The following is a 17321-nucleotide window of genomic DNA, read 5'->3' as shown; positions in this document are numbered from 1 at the left end:
TATAAATGAATGAAAAAGAAGATTAGGGTGGTTCTGCACCCACCAAAACTTGTGTGGCTCTTTGTTTCTCTCTCTCCCTCTTCCGTTCTTGCTTCTATTGAGAGCACTCTCAACTGGTATCAGAGCCCGGGTGATCTAGCTGAGCGTGTGTGAATGCTTGAAGCTCAGAAGCTCTGTGGGAGGAAGGAGAAGCTCTGTGGGAAGCTTTGTGGGTGACTTTACTTGCATCCGAGCATGCATAGACATTGGAGGACCTTTGGAAAAGTCACTTTGGCTTTGCGAAGTGGTTTTGAGAGCCTGTTAAGTGGTTTCAAAGAAAAAGTCGTTTTTTGAGCTTTTCCCTGTTCCATTCGATGACAGAGACTCCATATTGACTTGTAGAGGCAACTATTGCTTGCTTTTAGTATCCACTTCACTTCAGGAGCTTGGAAACACCTTCATTCTTGAATCTGGGGTCATTTCATTGGATTTTTGACTCACTGTGTCAGTTCCTACGTTTTTCTACCTGGGTGTTGGAACTCAAGTTTGAAGCAACTATTTGCAGATCTGTCAGTTCCGGTGGACTCAGGAAGTCCTAAAACTTCTATGTTGCTCATCATTCACACTCCGGTGGAGTTTACAAATAGCTATGTTTCCAAAAACGTTTTTGAGTCCGTGTGTTGGACCCAGTGATTGAGACCGCGGTTTTCAAAACCGTTTGTCCCATTGCATTCCAGACGCCCAAAAACCCCTACCTGTCAGTTCTTACGTGATTCGGTGAAGGATTTTCAGAGTTATAGATCTCTATGTATTCGATTTCGTCTCTCTGTTATGCATTTTTCATTCTAAGGTTTTGAAACCTTAGATTTATGCCACATGGCAGTGGATAAGTGTTGACTCCCATTTCTCACTCATCGGTTGGGATTTTCGAGTTTCGGCAAAAGAGAGATATTTGCAGATTTTCTTGCTAAGTCCGATTATGCAATGGCGCCCATGTTTTTAGGCAACTCAGGTTCTATTTTCAATAGCAGTCTTTTCCGTGGGACCATGATTTCTTGAGCATACCTTATGCAGATCACTGTGGTTGCAGTTTGAGCCGTGTGTGCTCATTCGTGGTGTGCATTGGGTTGCAGTGGATGATTTATAGGCCATTTGGATGTATTGTGGTCCTTATTGGATGCGTTGATAGGCCCGAATTGCCTTGTGGGATGCTATTTTTATGGACACTTTGCACATGGATGCTATTTTATGCTGAGGGACAGCTTTAACACGTTGCAGGTGATGCACTGATAGTGCTATGCTCTCTTGGATGAGATATTATTAATGCATATGCTAGTGGACGGTGTTTATGCTTGAGTCATTTGGCACTTATTGGCATTTTGGATTGCCATTGCAGTTGGCATTTTCTTTTGGGCCAGATTTGCTCATATGGATGCATAGTATATGCACATGAGTCAGATGCTTTGAGACATAAGTTTTGGTGATATTTTAGTCTATTGTGGCATACTTTTTTTAGGTGCACTTGGTATTTGGTGTGATTCTCTCTAGCAGGCACTAGCATTTGGGATTTTGCTTTATTTGCATTATGGCATCCTCTTCCATGTCTGAAAATGATTTTTTCAACATTAAAAAGTTTGATGGGACAAACTTTTCTTTGTGGAAAGAACAGATAAGGTATGTGCTTATTGAAGAGAAGCAGATTAAACCCTTGGCACGGATTGAAGCTAAGCCTGCAAATATGTCTGAGGATGATTGGAATGAGTTAGATGCATTAGCAAAGTCTACTATTAGACTTCATCTTTCAAAGTCAGTTTATTTCACAATAGTAAATGAGCAGATTACGGAAGATTTGTGGAAGAAACTTTGTGCTGCTTATGAAAAGGAAACTGCCTCTAATAAAGTTTACCTCATGAAGAGGTTGTTTGAGCTGCAGATGAAGGAAGCGGTCTCCATTGCTTCTCACTTGAATGAATTCAATATTATTTTCAGCCAGCTTCAGGCTTAGAAGATGAATTTTGATGCGGAGACTAAGGCAATATTTCTCTTATGTTCATTGCCATCCTCATGGGATACCTTCCGTACAGCTGTCAGTAACTCTGCACCTAGTGGAGTACTGAAATTCGATGATGTTGTGGGTAGCTTGTTGGCCGAGGAGATTAGACGGAAGTCTATGGACGGCAACAAGTAGGATGCAGCCTTAAATGTGCAAAGGGACAGATTACAGTTCAGGGGGAAGTCCCAAGAAAGAGGGAAGTCTCGTAGCAAATCCAGGGCACGGAACATTGAGTGTTACCACTGTGGCAAGAAGGGCCATATGAAAAAGGATTGCTACAAGCTAAAAAGAGAGCAAAAGGATAAGAAAAATAATGCAAATTGGGGTGCAAATCAAAAGGAAGAGAGTCCAAGGGAGGACAAAGGAAAAGTGAAGATCGAGGAGATCAATGCAGTCACACATGATAGTGACAATGACGTTCTCTTCATGTCTAGTTTATCTACAGAGTTGCTTACCACTTCAGATGATGCATATTCCCAGGATTGGATTTTGGATTCTGGTACTTCATTCCATGTTACTCCCCATAGGGAATGGTTCTCCACTTATGACAGTGGAAAGACAGGTTGTGTGCATCTTGGAAATGACTATGCATGTGACATAGTGGGAGTAGGTGACATAAAGTTTTCGTTTGCAAATGGGTCTGCATTTATTTTGAAACATGTGAGACATGTGCCTAAGTTGACCAAGAGTCTTATTTGAGTGGGTCAGCTAGATGATGCTGGTTTTCACACCACTTTTGGCTTTCAGAGTTGGAAAATTCAAAAGGGCTCTATGCTTTTGGCTAGGGGTGCTAAGTGTGGGACTTTGTATCCCTTACATGTATCAAGGGTATTTGATCATGTTGTTGCGATAACCGAGCAGCCAAGCACTTCTTTGTGGCATTGCAGGTTGAGGCACGAGCCAGAATGGAATGAAACTCTTATGCCATTTGGGTTATGCACCGCATTTGAGTTTTGTGAGCACTGTCTCTATGGGAAGCAGACTAAATCAGCCCATAAAAGAAGGGGAAAGAAAGAGTTTGAAAAGCTTGATTTGGTGCATTCAGACGTACGTGGTCCCATGCCTACACGGTCATTAGGCGGGGCTGAATACTATGTGACATTCATTGATGATGCAACTAGGAAAGTGTGGGCTTATGCTATAGCTCGGAAGAGTGATGTGTTCCAAGTATTTCAGAAATGGCTGGCCTGAGAATCAATCAGGTAGAATGCTTAAATGCCTACAGACTGACAATGGTGGAGAGTATCTCTCTCATGGCTTTCAGCATTTCTATGATACACGTGGGATTAAGAGGGAGCTCACATCCCCTCATACTCCAAAGCAAAATCCACTTGCAAAAAAGATGAATCATGCCATTCAAGAAAGGTTGCAATGCATGCTTTCCAATGCAAGTCTTTCTGGTGGTTTTTGGGCTGAGGCAATGAAGACTGCAGTGCATGTGATCAATCGATCACCTAGTAAGAGTTTGGATGGTGGTATTCCTGAAGAGGCATGGAGTGGCAAGAAGCCCTCTTACTCTCATTTGTGTATATTTGGGTGTGAGGCATATGCACATGTGCCAAAAGAGCTTCGAAAGAAGCTAGATCCTAAGTCTAGGAAATGCATCTTTCTGGGTTATGGTGAAAGTGGAGAGATGGGCTATCGTCTCTGGGATCCAGAAGCAAAGAAGATCATACGTAGCCATGATGTAGTCTTCAATGAGAAGAAGATGCATAAGGCACCCATGAGGGATGTGAAAATGAGGAGAATCACTTTCCAGGATGTGAATCCACCTGCATATGTTGATAGACAACAAGCTGTCCATGCACCAAATGTGCAAGAAATGGTACCACCAAGTACTCCCACAGGTATACAATAGATGATGGATCATCTATTGGTGGAAATGATGAGCCAAATGTGGTTGATATGCAAGTGGGGCAGCAAGCTGAAATGCCCTTGAGAAGATCATCTAGAGTGTCTAGACCCCCCGATAGGTTTGTTCCAGGGGTAGACTATGTGATGCTTACTGATTGCAGGGAGCCTTCTTGCTACAGAGAGGCTATGATGCGTGAGGATCAATGCAAGTGGGCTATGAAATTAGAGATGAGTTCACTTATGAAGAATAAGACTTGGGACTTGGTTTCTTTGCCACATGGAAAGAAAGCATTGCCATGTAAATGGGTCTACAAAATGAAGGTCACAGGTGATGATATGCCTAGGTACAAGGCCCGTTTGGTCGCGAAAGGGTTCAAGCAAGAGAAGGGTGTGGACTTTGATGAGATATTCTCTCCGGTTGTGAAGATGACCACACTTAGATGCATGCTTGGACTAGTGGCATCAGAGGATATGGAGCTTATGCAGATGGATGTCAAGACAGCTTTCTTGCATGGGGATTTGCATGAGGATATTGTCATGGTGCAGCCGGAAGGCTTTGAAGAAAAGGGCAAAGAGCATTTAGTTTGCAAGCTAAAGAAGAGTCTTTATGGTCTTAAGCAAGCACCTAGAGAATGGTATCAGAAGTTTGATGCTTTCATTCGGTCCCAGGGTTTTAGAAGGAGTGAAATTGATCACTGCCTCTACACTAAAAGAGCTAAGGATAATAGCCTGATAATCTTAGCACTATATGTGGATGATATGCTATTGGCTAGCAAGAATACTTATGAGCTACATGCATTAAAGGCCAAGTTGCATGAGGCCTTTGATATGAAGGATTTGGGATTTGCAGGTCATATTCTTGGTATGCACATCATGCGTGATCGGAGTAGGAAACTCCTTTGGCTTTCACAAAAAGAGTATGTTACAAAAGTATTGCAGCATTTCAATATGGAGGGGGGGAAGGCAGTGAGTACTCCATTGCCTCCATATGTGAAACTGAGTCATACAGATAGTCCCAAATTAGATGAGGAAAGGGCCATGATGGCCAAGGTTCCTTATGCATCAGCAGTTGGGAGTCTTATGTCTGCTATGATAGCTACTAGACCAGACATTGCATTTGCAGTGGGAGTTGTTAGCCGGTATATGGCTAATCCAAGAAAGAGGCATTGGGAGGCAGTTAAGTGCATCATGAGGTACATGAAGGGTACCAAGGAGATGTGCATCTGCTTTGGTAGAGGAGACATGCGTGTACTTGGGTACATAGATTCAGACTATGCAGGGCATGTGGATAGTAGGAGATCCACTTCTGGTTATGTGTTCACCTTTGCAGGTGGTGCAGTGTCATGGATGTCTCGCACACAGAAGTGCGTAGCTTTGTCTACCACAGAGGCTGAGTATGTAGGCTGAGTATGTTGCAGCCACAGAGGGTTGCAAGGAGGCTATATGGCTTGATCGGCTAGTGGAGATTTGGGGATTCATACAGGTATACCGACATTGCATAGTGATTCCATGAGTGCTATTCAGCTAGCACGAAATCCAAACTTTCATGCAAAGACCAAACACATTGAGGTCAGGTACCATTTCATCAGGGAGGTACTTGAGGACAAGCGCATAGAGCTTGTCTACCTAGTCAGCGGTTTGAGTATTGTCGTGTATTAATGGGCATTGGATAGTATGCTCACTGGTTGTTCTCCCTTAAAGGCACATTGTCCTTTAAGTGGGAGGTTGTGGGGGTTAAAGGTCACTGTGCCTATACCCCAGTTATGTACAATACTCAAACACATATATAAATGAATGAAAAAGAAGATTAGGGTGGTTCTGCACCCACTAAAACTTGTGTGGCTCTCTGTTTCTCTCTCTCCCTCTTCCGTTCTTGCTTCCGTTGAGAGCACTCTCAGTATTATGCACAATTGTGAGAAAATTTATTATAGTTGGCAATGCTTATACCATACATGTATATATGGTATCATCATGGAACTTTGTAGAGACCATTACATGAGTAATTTCCTTACACTCTCAAATTCTCATGAGGACTTTATAGTATTTGTACCATGGGACATACAAATTTTCTCATTTTCGACCATGAATGATGCATTATTATCAAAAATTGTGCATCGATATGCTTGTACCATATATCTCTATGTATTTGGTGATCATGAAACTTTTTAAATAATTTTAGATGAGTAAATTTCCCTATACCGACAAGTATTTCTGGTGATCAGACATGATTTGTATGACCTCATTTTCGACAATGGATGATTTATTATTGTAAAAAGTCTATGCATCGATATGCTCATACATACCTCTATGTCAAAACTTTGTAAATTTAGTCACTTATACTCGCAAAGGTTCATAATGATTAGAAACCATTTGTATGACATGCCAATTTTATTATTATTGACGACTCATTATGCACAATTATTAAGAACTTTTAAATCGGCATGCTTATACCATACATGTAGATATGATATTGTTGTGAAACTTTGCAAAGAAGTTTTAATGACTAAGACCTCTAGATGACTAATTCCCTTACATTCGCAAAGTTTCATAAGAACCTCATATCATTTGTATCATGGGACAAGCAAATGTCCTCATTTTGGACCATGAATGATGCATTATTGTCAAAAAATTGTGCATCGGTATGCTTTCACCATATCTCTATGTATTTGATGGTCATGAAATTTTTCCAATACTTTTCAATAATTATATTTCCTTATACTCACAAGTATCCATAGTGCGCGGACATGATTTGTATGGTGCAACATGTACATTTCCTCATTTTCGACCATGGATGATTTATTATTGTAAAAAGTCTATGCATCAGTATGCTTATGCCATACCTCTACGGTCACAAAACTTTGTAAATACATTTAAATAATCAAATCCCTTATACTCACAAAGATTCATAAAAGATTGGACACCATTTGTATGATATGTACATTTTCTCATTTTTGACGATGCATTATGCACAATTGCTATGAAATTTTAAATTGGCATGCTTATGCCATACCTGTATGTATAATATGGTCATGAAAATTTGCAAAGACCTTTCAATGACAGGCTCTTATGGTTTTATAAGGCTCATACAAATGGTGGAGACCTTATACTTCCTCAAAAGGCATGGTGGTTTGGGGATTGAAGAGGTAGAAAGTAGGGCTTCATAGAGCCCCTTTTTCCCACCAATTACCCCTTCCTAATATGGAACAAGCTACTCGTTCCTATAGCTACAAGTTTGCATACAAGATGAATTTTATTCATGTGGCCGGCCCGAGAGAGAGAGAGAGAGAAGAGGGGGGGGGAGGAGAGAAAGTAGAGAAAAAGATGGAGGAAAGAAATAGAAAGTGAAGAAAAAGGTGGAAGATTCCAAGGGAAAGAAATAGAAAGTGGGGAGGTGGACCAATCATAAAATTTAAACTTTCACAAAAATAAATCTCTGAATTTTGGCTTTCATGGCACACACACCAGTCACTATACCCTTCCCCCCTGGGGCAGGCCAATAAGAAAGTCCCTTGGATGCTGAAAATTATACAAACAAGAACCACCACCGCCCGGCCCGCCCTTTAGCCTCGTCTCCTCCCTTCCCCCTTCCATGATTGTAGCCACTATCCATCCCTCTCTCCTTCCTTGGCCATGGCATCAAGCCATGCCCCCTAGGGTCTATATGCTACCCTTCCAACCCCTCTTAACCATGGACGGGGAAGGGAGCAGAGGTGGAGAGGGGCTGAAAGGGTAGATTATAGAGTAAGGGGGTTTGTTTTGTGGCCATGGCCACAAAAGGGGAAGGGAGGAGAGGGGAAGAGGGGATGGAAGGAGGGATTGGTTTGCGGCAATGGTCGTAAAAGGGGAAGGGTGAAGAGGGGGAGAGGGGATGGAAGGTAGAGTAATTGGGATTGGTTTGTGGTCACTGCCATGGAGGGGAGGAGAAGAGGGGGAGTGGAGAGTGATAAGGGGAAGTGGAAAATATTCTAGGTCAAAATAAGTCTCCAAAATTAATGTTAAACAACTTGAACACTCGCCTAGCAATTTGTTAATGGCTACCACACTATTGGGCTACCTACTTTTAAAAAAGTGACTTGCTATTTTCAATAATGCTAGCATGACCATCAATAGTCCGTCGCCACTACTGAGAAAATGCACTTGCCTAACTCCAATCAGGTTGACAAGACATTGACCGTCCAAATCCACATTGAACTACCCATTCCCCACCCGCAAAAATGAAATACCCACACATGGGACAACCATCACCACTTGCCTAATCCCCAGCAATCCGCACCAACACATGCCACAATAACCCTGCACCCGCGAAACATACCAATTAAAAATAGCCACGTGTCAAATATTGTTGTTGTCACTTTCGACAATCGAAAATCAACAACGGTCACTTGTCAGTAGTTAAAAACCCAGGAAACCAGAACCGGCCTAACAATCACTCACTAGTTTCACAGGTTTCATCCCAACAACCATCTCCCACCACCAATTCCCTACTCCATCAACCGACCACCCATCAAAAACATGACTTGAGAAACAATCATTTGAATGGTTCCATACCTCATACTTGTCATTAACCTTGATCTCTTCGTGAATAGTTTGGCGGGCACATTCCTTCATGGAGGCCTTGTCAACCTTGTGTATTTGGTTCTCCGCAACAAGAGTATTCGAACAAATCCCACTTCTCTCCAAAACATGCTCTCTGGAAGCATCTTGACCGAGTTGACTGATTGCAAGAACCTAGATATTGGAGAATAAGCTCACTAGCAATATTTTGCCTCAACTTGGCACCCTTTTCAATTTGATGGCCTTATTGCTACACAGCAAACTCAGCAATCGCATTCTTGCATCGCTAGGGAGATTGGAGAAAGTCCTTGGGAGTTGATGAGGTGCATCCTTCGTCCATCTTCACCAGTTCTTTCTCTACAACCACAACCTTTCGAGGCCTATTCGTTTCAAATTGGGAGCTCCTTTATCAATGCAGCAATTTAATTTCATCAAAAAACACCTCTTGTTTTATATCTTTGCCATTTGGCCAATTGAAAGCTTTAAACTTCTTCCATTTGAAGCAAAATTATTCGTCGGAGAAATCCCTCCCTCATTGGGAAACTGCAGCAGTCTGCAAACATTAGATTTTGCAACCAACTCATTAAGGGAAATATATCGAGCATGCTAGGTCCACTAGATTCATTATTACTCTACATCAATCTTTCAAGGGTGTCGATTCCTTAAGAAATTGAAATGCAATGTTCTCCTGCACCTGATCCTTGGCAATAATCCCTTGTCAAGAACCATTCCTACATGCCTTGATAAATTGCCTGTCTTAGCAAGGCTTGACCTTTCGTCTCACAAGGAGCTTACTGGTAGCCTCCCTCCAAAGTTGGCGAGTCTAGATCTTTGACAACTGAGTGGAAACTACCTTATCGGATCGATTCCTGTAAAAATGGTGGCTTTGTCCTATTTAACGACTCTGGATTTGAAAGATAATAAATTTAAAGAGACAATAACGATAGTTTGAATAAGCTTTTAGAACTCAATGTGTCTGGAAACTCTTTCTAGCCAAATTTGTGTAAAATCAAGTAGGTTATTGAGCCTATAGGTTGTTATAGATCTCACTTATAACATACTATCGAGCCCCATTCCTTCTGCGCTTGGAAGTCTTTGCATTTTGCATTTTGCAGGGGTTGAATTTGTCAAACAATCAATTTACAAGTAACATTTCGGATGTCATATATTGCTTTGCTCCTTAGTTTGATAATTCTCAATGTGGCCAAGAACAGCCTCTCTGGCCCAATACCAATGCAATTTCCAAGTTTCCAATCGATTCTTTCACTATCAAAAATTGAAGCATGGGAGTTGACGATTTGTACATTTATAGCAGCCATGAGTTTGAGAAAACCAACATTTAAATTCAAAGAAGAACGACCAATTAAAAACAAAATTTACCTTCTTTAACAAAAGCTTGATGTCACCCAATCCGAGTTCTTATTGTTGATGTATCAATTTTGGCAGGGCTCACATTGATAGTTTTTAAGCAACTGGAGAGGAAGTAAACATAATCTTCAACTGAGCCAGCATGCTGCTACTTCTCAAATACTGAAACCATTAAGAAGCAACAATGCTGCTAGTAGTAGAAATTGATAGACATGGCAGTGAGAATATGATTTCCACTTATGTCAAAAATAATAGTGGGCCTGGCCAGATAATATAGGCACATGCTAGATTACCCCACCCTACTCATTTCATTCGAGCTTATGTAAATAGCAAACCCTATCACAATTTTGCTGGCTTGGGATGTGCATTGGAAGCACAGTTACGCTGAAACGCGTTTCAGAGCCCAACCAGACCTGAAACGCCATTTCAGAGAAGCCCCGTTTCCTGAAACGTTTCAGGACCCTGACGTTTCAGCCAATCTGAAACGCGTTTTAAAGCCCTGAAACGTGCTGTTTCAGACAACACACGCTACTAGGTCTCCAAAATCACGCGAAATCCGCCGCCAACCCCGTTTTTTGTCTCTTTGCTTTCGATTTTGGCCTCCTTCCACTCCTTCAGCCTCATACTCTCTCCATCCTCAAGGTTTTCCAGCCCTCCTTCAGCCCCATTCACTCCTTTCCTCTCCTCTCTCTCCTGCAGCCTGCTTCAGCCCTCCATCATCATCTACTCCCCTCCCTTGCTGACGTGGCGTTTCCCCGTTTCAGCCCTCCCAAAAATCCCGAAACGTTTCCGTTTCCATTTCCATTTCCGTCCCCCGTTTCCCCGTTTCCGTTTCCCCTAACTATGATTGGAAGAGAGTTTCAAGCAGATTTCTGGTTTACCACCTTGCCCTGCTCTTCCACTCTAAACTATCAAAAATAGCATACGGAACAAATGAATTTGCGATTTGGAAATTTCATGGTGGATACAGCAAAGACCAGATCCAAATACACATTCAATATTAACAAGCACCATCCATTGATGTTGCATGCGGAACAAATGAATTTAGAAATTTCATGGATACAGCAACGATCAGATCGAAATACACATTCAACATCAACCCGACAAGCACCATCAATTGATGTTGTTGGGGTAACCTACAGTAAGAACTCATCTAGCTTTTGAAGATATACATTCCAACCCTCCCATGAATGGCTGAAGCACTTTGGGAAGAGACACTGAACCATCTTCTTGTTGGAAATTTTCCAGTATTGTAACTATCAAACGAGGCACAGCGCAAGCAGTAGCATTGAGTGTATGTGGAAATCGAAGAGGTGGGCCTTTTCCCTTTTTGGGCTTACTAGACTGCTCTTCTGCTGGACGATAACGTATATTAAGACGGCGACTTTGATAGTCTGTACAGTTTGATGCACTTGATATCTGCATTTCAAATCTTGCCAGTAAGCTACAATTCAAAGCCTTAGACAAGTACTGAGCCATTTCTTTCTCTCATAGTTCTGCAACCGATCATAAACTTGCATGCTACCATACATCTATCCCTTACCTCACCATATCGATCAAGACCAGGCATCCAAGCCTCCACATCAAATTTCCTGTAGGCAGGTGCTCCAAGGTCCTCGGAAGACATGTTTAAGGTCCTGCGAAACACAGAGAACGATAAAATTGCCGAACACTACAAGCAGGGAGTTTTCCTTCAGCTCTTGCAAGAAATTCTCACTTGAAATGAAGTCCAAGGGAAGTGTAAAGGTCCTCCTCAATCGATATCAACTCTTCATGGAAAGTCTCACTATCCTCTGGCCTACAGATTATGAACATCTCCAGTTTGCTGAACTGATGCACTCGATACAGACCCCTGCCCAAGCCACAGAATTGGCCCTGCAAACCAACTATCAGTTGAGGCCAAATAGAATGACCTACCACATTATGTGCTCACGAACAGAAGGAAGACTTCAAGAAGCCATCGCACAATCTGTCACTGATTTCCTTTTGCCTTTTAAAATAAGATTAGGGGACACTGTAGAAATTTGACCTTGTTGCAGCACCTGCTGCACCAGCTTCTGTGCGAAAACAATGGGAAAAAGCAACTAATTTCTGGGGCAGCATACTCTCGGTCAATATGCGATCCATATACATTCCTCCCACTGGAATCTCTGCTGTACCTGCAAGGCACAGATCTGTACCCTCCACAGAGTAAACCTGTGAAATAGAAGCCATGGTTGTTATTTCAGTTTACATTTTGCATCATATCCTTCAAAAGCATTCAAAAGAGTTCTCGTTAAATTACTTTACAAACCAACAGCATATATAGACTTGGAATTGGCGATATCTTTGACAATTCCTCAGATGTCAACCTGGGTATTCTGCCCTCGAGGCTGAAATCCACACTTCTCAACAACAGAGGAGCGCACAAGATCTGGAGTGCTAAGAGGCACAAAGCCCCTCTTTACTAGCTTTGACAGTGACCAGTTTATAAGCCCCATCTCCAGCAACATCGCCTCGTTCTTTAAATAATAAAACTTATTTCCACTGACCTGCACTTGCACAGACGAGAGATCAAAATGACTAAAGGCAGAAGCATAGGAATCTGCAAAGATTGTTCCAAATGCCAAGGTAAAGCACGAAATCATGAGATGATTTTTCCAATTTATTGCGTCATTTACACATTCTGAAGCTGTGTTTGCTTTCTATTCTACTTCTGCATGCATTTCGAAGTTATATACACTCTGCTGCACATTTTATTGCAGATTGAACTCTCTACCACTGCACCTATTTTAAGTAACATTTTCATGATAATTCAACTGCTGCACGCACTGGTGAGCTGTACTTGCACTCATTCCTAAAGTTCTATATCTGCAGCTGCACATATTTGAAGCTGTTCATCTGCCCACCAAAAATGGGTTTTACCATCTTGTGTAAAATTCGCTTTATATCTTCAGGATTGCAATAAGAGCAGTGCGACCACTATTGCCACTAAGGAGTACCAGCTGTACGCCAGCACATGCAGTTATATAAAATGCAACCTGAAGTGTCAAGTGTGAGGAATGTTGCTATCAGAATAGATACTCAAATGGATGAGGAAAGGACCACACACAAAACACGACCATGCTAAGTGCTATTTGGTATCAATGCAATTGTATAAGAAATCCAGACCATTTCCAAGGGTTGACAATGAGCCATCTTGCGGCTGCCAAGCATCAGACAAAAGTCCAGCCACTCAATGGCTGCACTTGGCATTTCAGCCCAGTAGTTGGACTTCTCTCTAGCAGATCTGTTTCCGGATGTGTCATTACAATTGCTGGTAGTATGCCTGACATATGGTGATCCTTGGATCAGCCAGGTTTCCTTGGATCCTCTCCTGACATGGTCATTACAATTTGTGTCTAATATGGGGGCCCTGCAGACTGAGCACCTAAAGAATAATCTAGAATCCAGAGTTAGGAGCATTGGGATACAACAGACTTTCATAAGCATATTTTGTCTTTTAGGCATCAGATCATGTAAACTTTTACTTGTGAGCCCCAATTCTTGAGGTTCTCTTTGAGCCTCATAAGTGCATCCCATAATGAGTGCCATTAGACACTATCAAAGTCCTCATCATCTCCCTCTTTACTGAATACCATATCTATGGTCCTGGCATTACAGTTCACATAACATTCCCATTCCCTTGTGAAACCTTGGAACAAGATTTAGAAACCTCTTTTGGATATTCCTTATTTTCTCCCAACTTGAACTTTCTCCTGGTCTAACTTTCCATTTAACCTCTTTCTCTTTTCTTGTTCATCTTTTTCTTTTTTTTTTCATGTGATAAAGAAGATAGTCCAATAAGTTCAACAAGGACTTCACCTACTAAATTCAAATCATCATCCAATTCTCTTTTAAGCCTACTTACATTAAAAACTAGATATACTCTACATCCTTCTACTAGAGCTCGTTTGTAAGCAAGTTCTCCAATTCTCTTAGGTCCAAGGTATGGCCCACAATACCCAGGAGATAACTTTGAATGTTTACGATTCCTCAAGATTCTAGCACTTTAAGATTAAATTTCTCACGCTCTATAAATTCCACCTTTGTAGGTGTGGATTTGCATAACTTCTTGCTTTAACTTCTCCATGACTTCTTGCTACTTTTGTGAGAGAATTCACCATGTATGTGATGCACAAAGCTAGAGCAATCTTTCACTAAGAACAGTTCATGAGAGAGATAAAGAAAGAAAGATATATTAACGTCCGTGGGAGGCCTCGTGGGCCTATGGGACAAAGTGTGGAAAACACCAAAAAGGGAAAAAACGCATACAAGCCACAAAGGGCGCGCTAAGGCCCATGCTGAGTACTATACTATGCTGAAATAAAAGGGCTCAAAAGCTCAAGCAAAAATCGAAAACAAAACATGTCGTATCATATCATGTCATGTCATGTCATGTCATATCATGTGCTATCTAAAGTGGGAAGAAGAGAGCTGGAACTGGAACTCAAAATCCAAAACCCGGCACAGTGGTGGCTTGTCTATGAGCGGCGAAGATGTCTCGGATCTACATCTATCTGGCCGTCTAACAGACGGATGGTGGCAGAGGAGGGCGTGGTCTCCTCAATCTCTGAACCTGCTGAGCTATGTTCAGAGTGCACCCTCGTCTCGAGCAATCTCCTCTAAGGAAAGCTATGATAGGTCGGACCTCAATCAAGTGTGCTCTAGTCGCTCTCCATGTCACGAGTAACCTTTGCAATCCTCTCTCAGCAATCCATACCGCCCGCATATCAGCTAGCTCCTTCTCCTCCACCCCACTTGTGTGGTCTAGTCCCCTCCAGATGCTCCCTCGTCTATCGTAGCAAAGTCTCCCTGTAGCGGCACATCTCAAGTAGATAAAGCCCAATGTAGACCTGGTCATGGAAGTGGATCAATCACGATAGTGGGCCGAACCCACTCCCACCTTGATAAAAACAGCAATATCACCCCGGGATCTCGTAGTAGGCTAGACAGGCGCAGAGAAAATGCTCCTATGTCTCAATCTCTCCTAGTGTGCATAACATGCAGATCTGATGCTCTCTCGATATACGTGTTGCTCTCTTGTCTCAATCCCCAACTGATGGGATGAAACCCGCATCTACCTAATGGCAATCCTTAGTACGTGTGAGACTCCCCTGTCCTCGAGATACTAGGGTCTGATGATAAATCCCTCTCCGAGACTCTTAGGAAGTGGTTGTGGTAGAACTGGGTCTTGGTGGGGAGCTCCTGATCTCCCTCCCAAGCCCGAGATATATGGAGCTAGAGGAGGTCTAACTGTATGATGCGGTTAATCTCCTCTCGTGGAATCGACTCAGGGGATGCATCCATACTGTATTGAAAGGGAGGGAGCATGTCCATTTGAATCTCGTGTGGATGTACGTGCCTACCATGTGTCCGCCCTACTCTCAGCTAGTCGTCTAGATGACTCCAGAGCCAACCCCGGTAGTCTCCACTCGAGTAAGTCCTAGACTCTGTGAAAGAAATTCACTGTTTGGAAGATGGCATCAGTCTGTAGTGGTGTCATGGCGAACTCTGCCTGTACTATCTCATGCGGGACTGAGGGCTTGCTCTGAATCATCCTAGATCCCATAGTCACCTGTAGCCACTCAAATCTCCTCCACTCTACTATCGGTAGGTCACATCCCCAGAAGGGTGTTGCGTACATGGCAGCCAGCTGCACTAGCGTATCGAAGAGCGAACACTTCATCGATGGATCCTGAAAGTGTGCCTGGAAGCACCGTCTCTCCAATTGGGCTAGAGCACCTCGTCCCCATGTGAGCCGTGCATAGGCTGCATGTGTCCTAGTGAAAAGGGGTCCTGTGAAGACTGCTCCTAAATAGGTGTAAGACTGCACTATCTCCACTAGCTTGTCTCGATAAGTGAAGCTGAGTCGATGGAGCACTATATGTGAGGTGTTAAAGACCATAACCTTGGTCTTCCCAAGGTTGACTGTCAGGTCTCTCTCTCAGCAGGACACCTCTAGGGCCTCCAAGTGTCTCAGCAGCCCCTCTGCTAAGGATGAGATAAAGACTATTTCATCAGCATATAGCAATATCTGTATCATGATATCGGCCAGTAGTGATCCTTCGTCCCCCAAGCGGTCCATGAAGGACGTGTCTCATCAATGTAAAGCCCAAAGAGGATCAGTGAGGGGAGGCAGCCCTGCTTCACTCCGATCGAGCTCTCGACCCAATCCGATAGACCACCTAGGGCGTGAACCCTGCCTCTGACTGACTCATACAAGCTCATCATTCCCCATATCAGTGTCTTTGGAATTTGTAGCTCCTGTAATCTCATGATCATGCGGGACCATGGGACAATGTCAAAAGCCTTTCGAAAGTCTACAAAGCATGTGTAGACCTTCTGGTGTCTGTATCCCACCTCCTCAATGATAGCCCTCAGAGTGAAAATGTGGTCTGAGGTAGAGTGATGCCTCTGGAATCCTGCCTACCCTAGTGCCCACCGTCCCTAAGCCTTCATGTGGCTACTGAGCTCCCTCTCTAAGACTAATCCATAAATCTTGGCCAAAGTATGGCCGATCGTGAGGATACAATAGTCCTAGTTTCCATAGGGTCTCCGACTTTGTGTATCAGTACAATAGTGGTAGTGCTCCAAGTAGGTGGAAAACCGTGGCATGCAACCAGATTGAACATCTATGCTAGGACCGGAGCCAGGACCTCCTGTCCATGTGCAAAGTGCTCGGTCCATAGGCCCTCATGGTGCTGCGCTCTCCGATTGTGTGATTTGCGTAGTGTTGCCCGTACATTCTTTGTGGTGAACAAGTGGCAAGTAGTGGGCCTGGGCATAGAGGACATATCCGGTGGTGTCTGCATCTGGGCATCATAGAGGGAACATGCATACGTGTGCCACACATCTGGATCGGTGATGGGAATAGGTGGCTTCCCCTCTGATAGAAACCCCCATCCAGTGGTTGGGTCTCCTCCTCGAAAAGATCTTACAATCTCGTCCATCCTATGTGTGAGGAAGGCCCGCCCTTATGACGTGTCAATCGTCGAAAGATCCTCTGTGTCTCGGGTGGTGTCAGATGACCCAGAGCCCGCTCTTGTTTCAAGTAGGCTCTCGCCTCTCTGCACTCGCCATCGAACCAGGGGTCTGGGGGCATCTTCCCATCTTGGGGTCATGGGAAATGATCTGGTAGCAACATCATGTACTACAGAGACAAGGGTGTCAGAGGCACTGGCGAGGTCTACATCATCTCCAAGTAGAGCAAGGAGCCCCCTGGCTAAGTGACTCATGCACAATGGGTCAAGGACACAGTCAAAGTGGATCTGAACGCGTGCAGGTGTTTGGGGGGGGGGGGTCTCCCTGTGACTGGCATAGTGGCAAAGATATGCAAGGCCAAGCACGAGTGGTCAGCTCCGAGTGGGGGGGAGGTATGACAAAGTCGTGTATCCGTAAGACAAAATCGAATGGGCCTAGTAGATAGTCCAATGTACTAGATCCACCACCATGTGGACAGCAGGTGAGTTCTCCCAATGATGGCCATCTCTAA

At 43.4% G+C, this 17321-nt stretch overlaps 1 protein-coding gene across 3 annotated transcripts in view; it reads right to left on the bottom strand.

Moving 5' to 3' along the window:
• Positions 1 to 10674: 10674 nt before the first annotated feature.
• Positions 10675 to 17321, bottom strand: part of SRS (Seryl-tRNA synthetase) — a 28519-nt gene continuing 21872 nt past the window's right edge. For 2 of the 3 annotated variants that reach the window (XM_087380267.1, XM_087380269.1), the window contains exons 6-10: positions 12160 to 12339; positions 11838 to 12004; positions 11526 to 11660; positions 11352 to 11445; positions 10857 to 11227 (exon numbers count right to left, since the gene is read on the bottom strand). In XM_087380267.1, the coding sequence (XP_087236393.1) occupies positions 10958 to 11227; positions 11352 to 11445; positions 11526 to 11660; positions 11838 to 12004; positions 12160 to 12339 (846 nt within the window). In that variant the 3' untranslated portion in view covers positions 10857 to 10957. Of the gene's footprint in view, positions 10710 to 10856; positions 11228 to 11351; positions 11446 to 11525; positions 11661 to 11837; positions 12005 to 12159; positions 12340 to 17321 lie in introns of those variants that run through there. The other variant, XM_087380268.1, reaches the window with a different exon arrangement.

Source organism: Dipteris shenzhenensis, chromosome 10 (assembly GCF_047967505.1).
Source record: "Dipteris shenzhenensis isolate YYH24624 ecotype China chromosome 10, Dip_SZ_1.0, whole genome shotgun sequence".
In the NCBI taxonomy this organism is placed as follows: Eukaryota; Viridiplantae; Streptophyta; class Polypodiopsida; order Gleicheniales; family Dipteridaceae; genus Dipteris; species Dipteris shenzhenensis.
The sequence above is the reverse complement of the archived record's forward strand: the minus strand, read 5'-3'. Positions and strand labels throughout refer to the sequence as shown.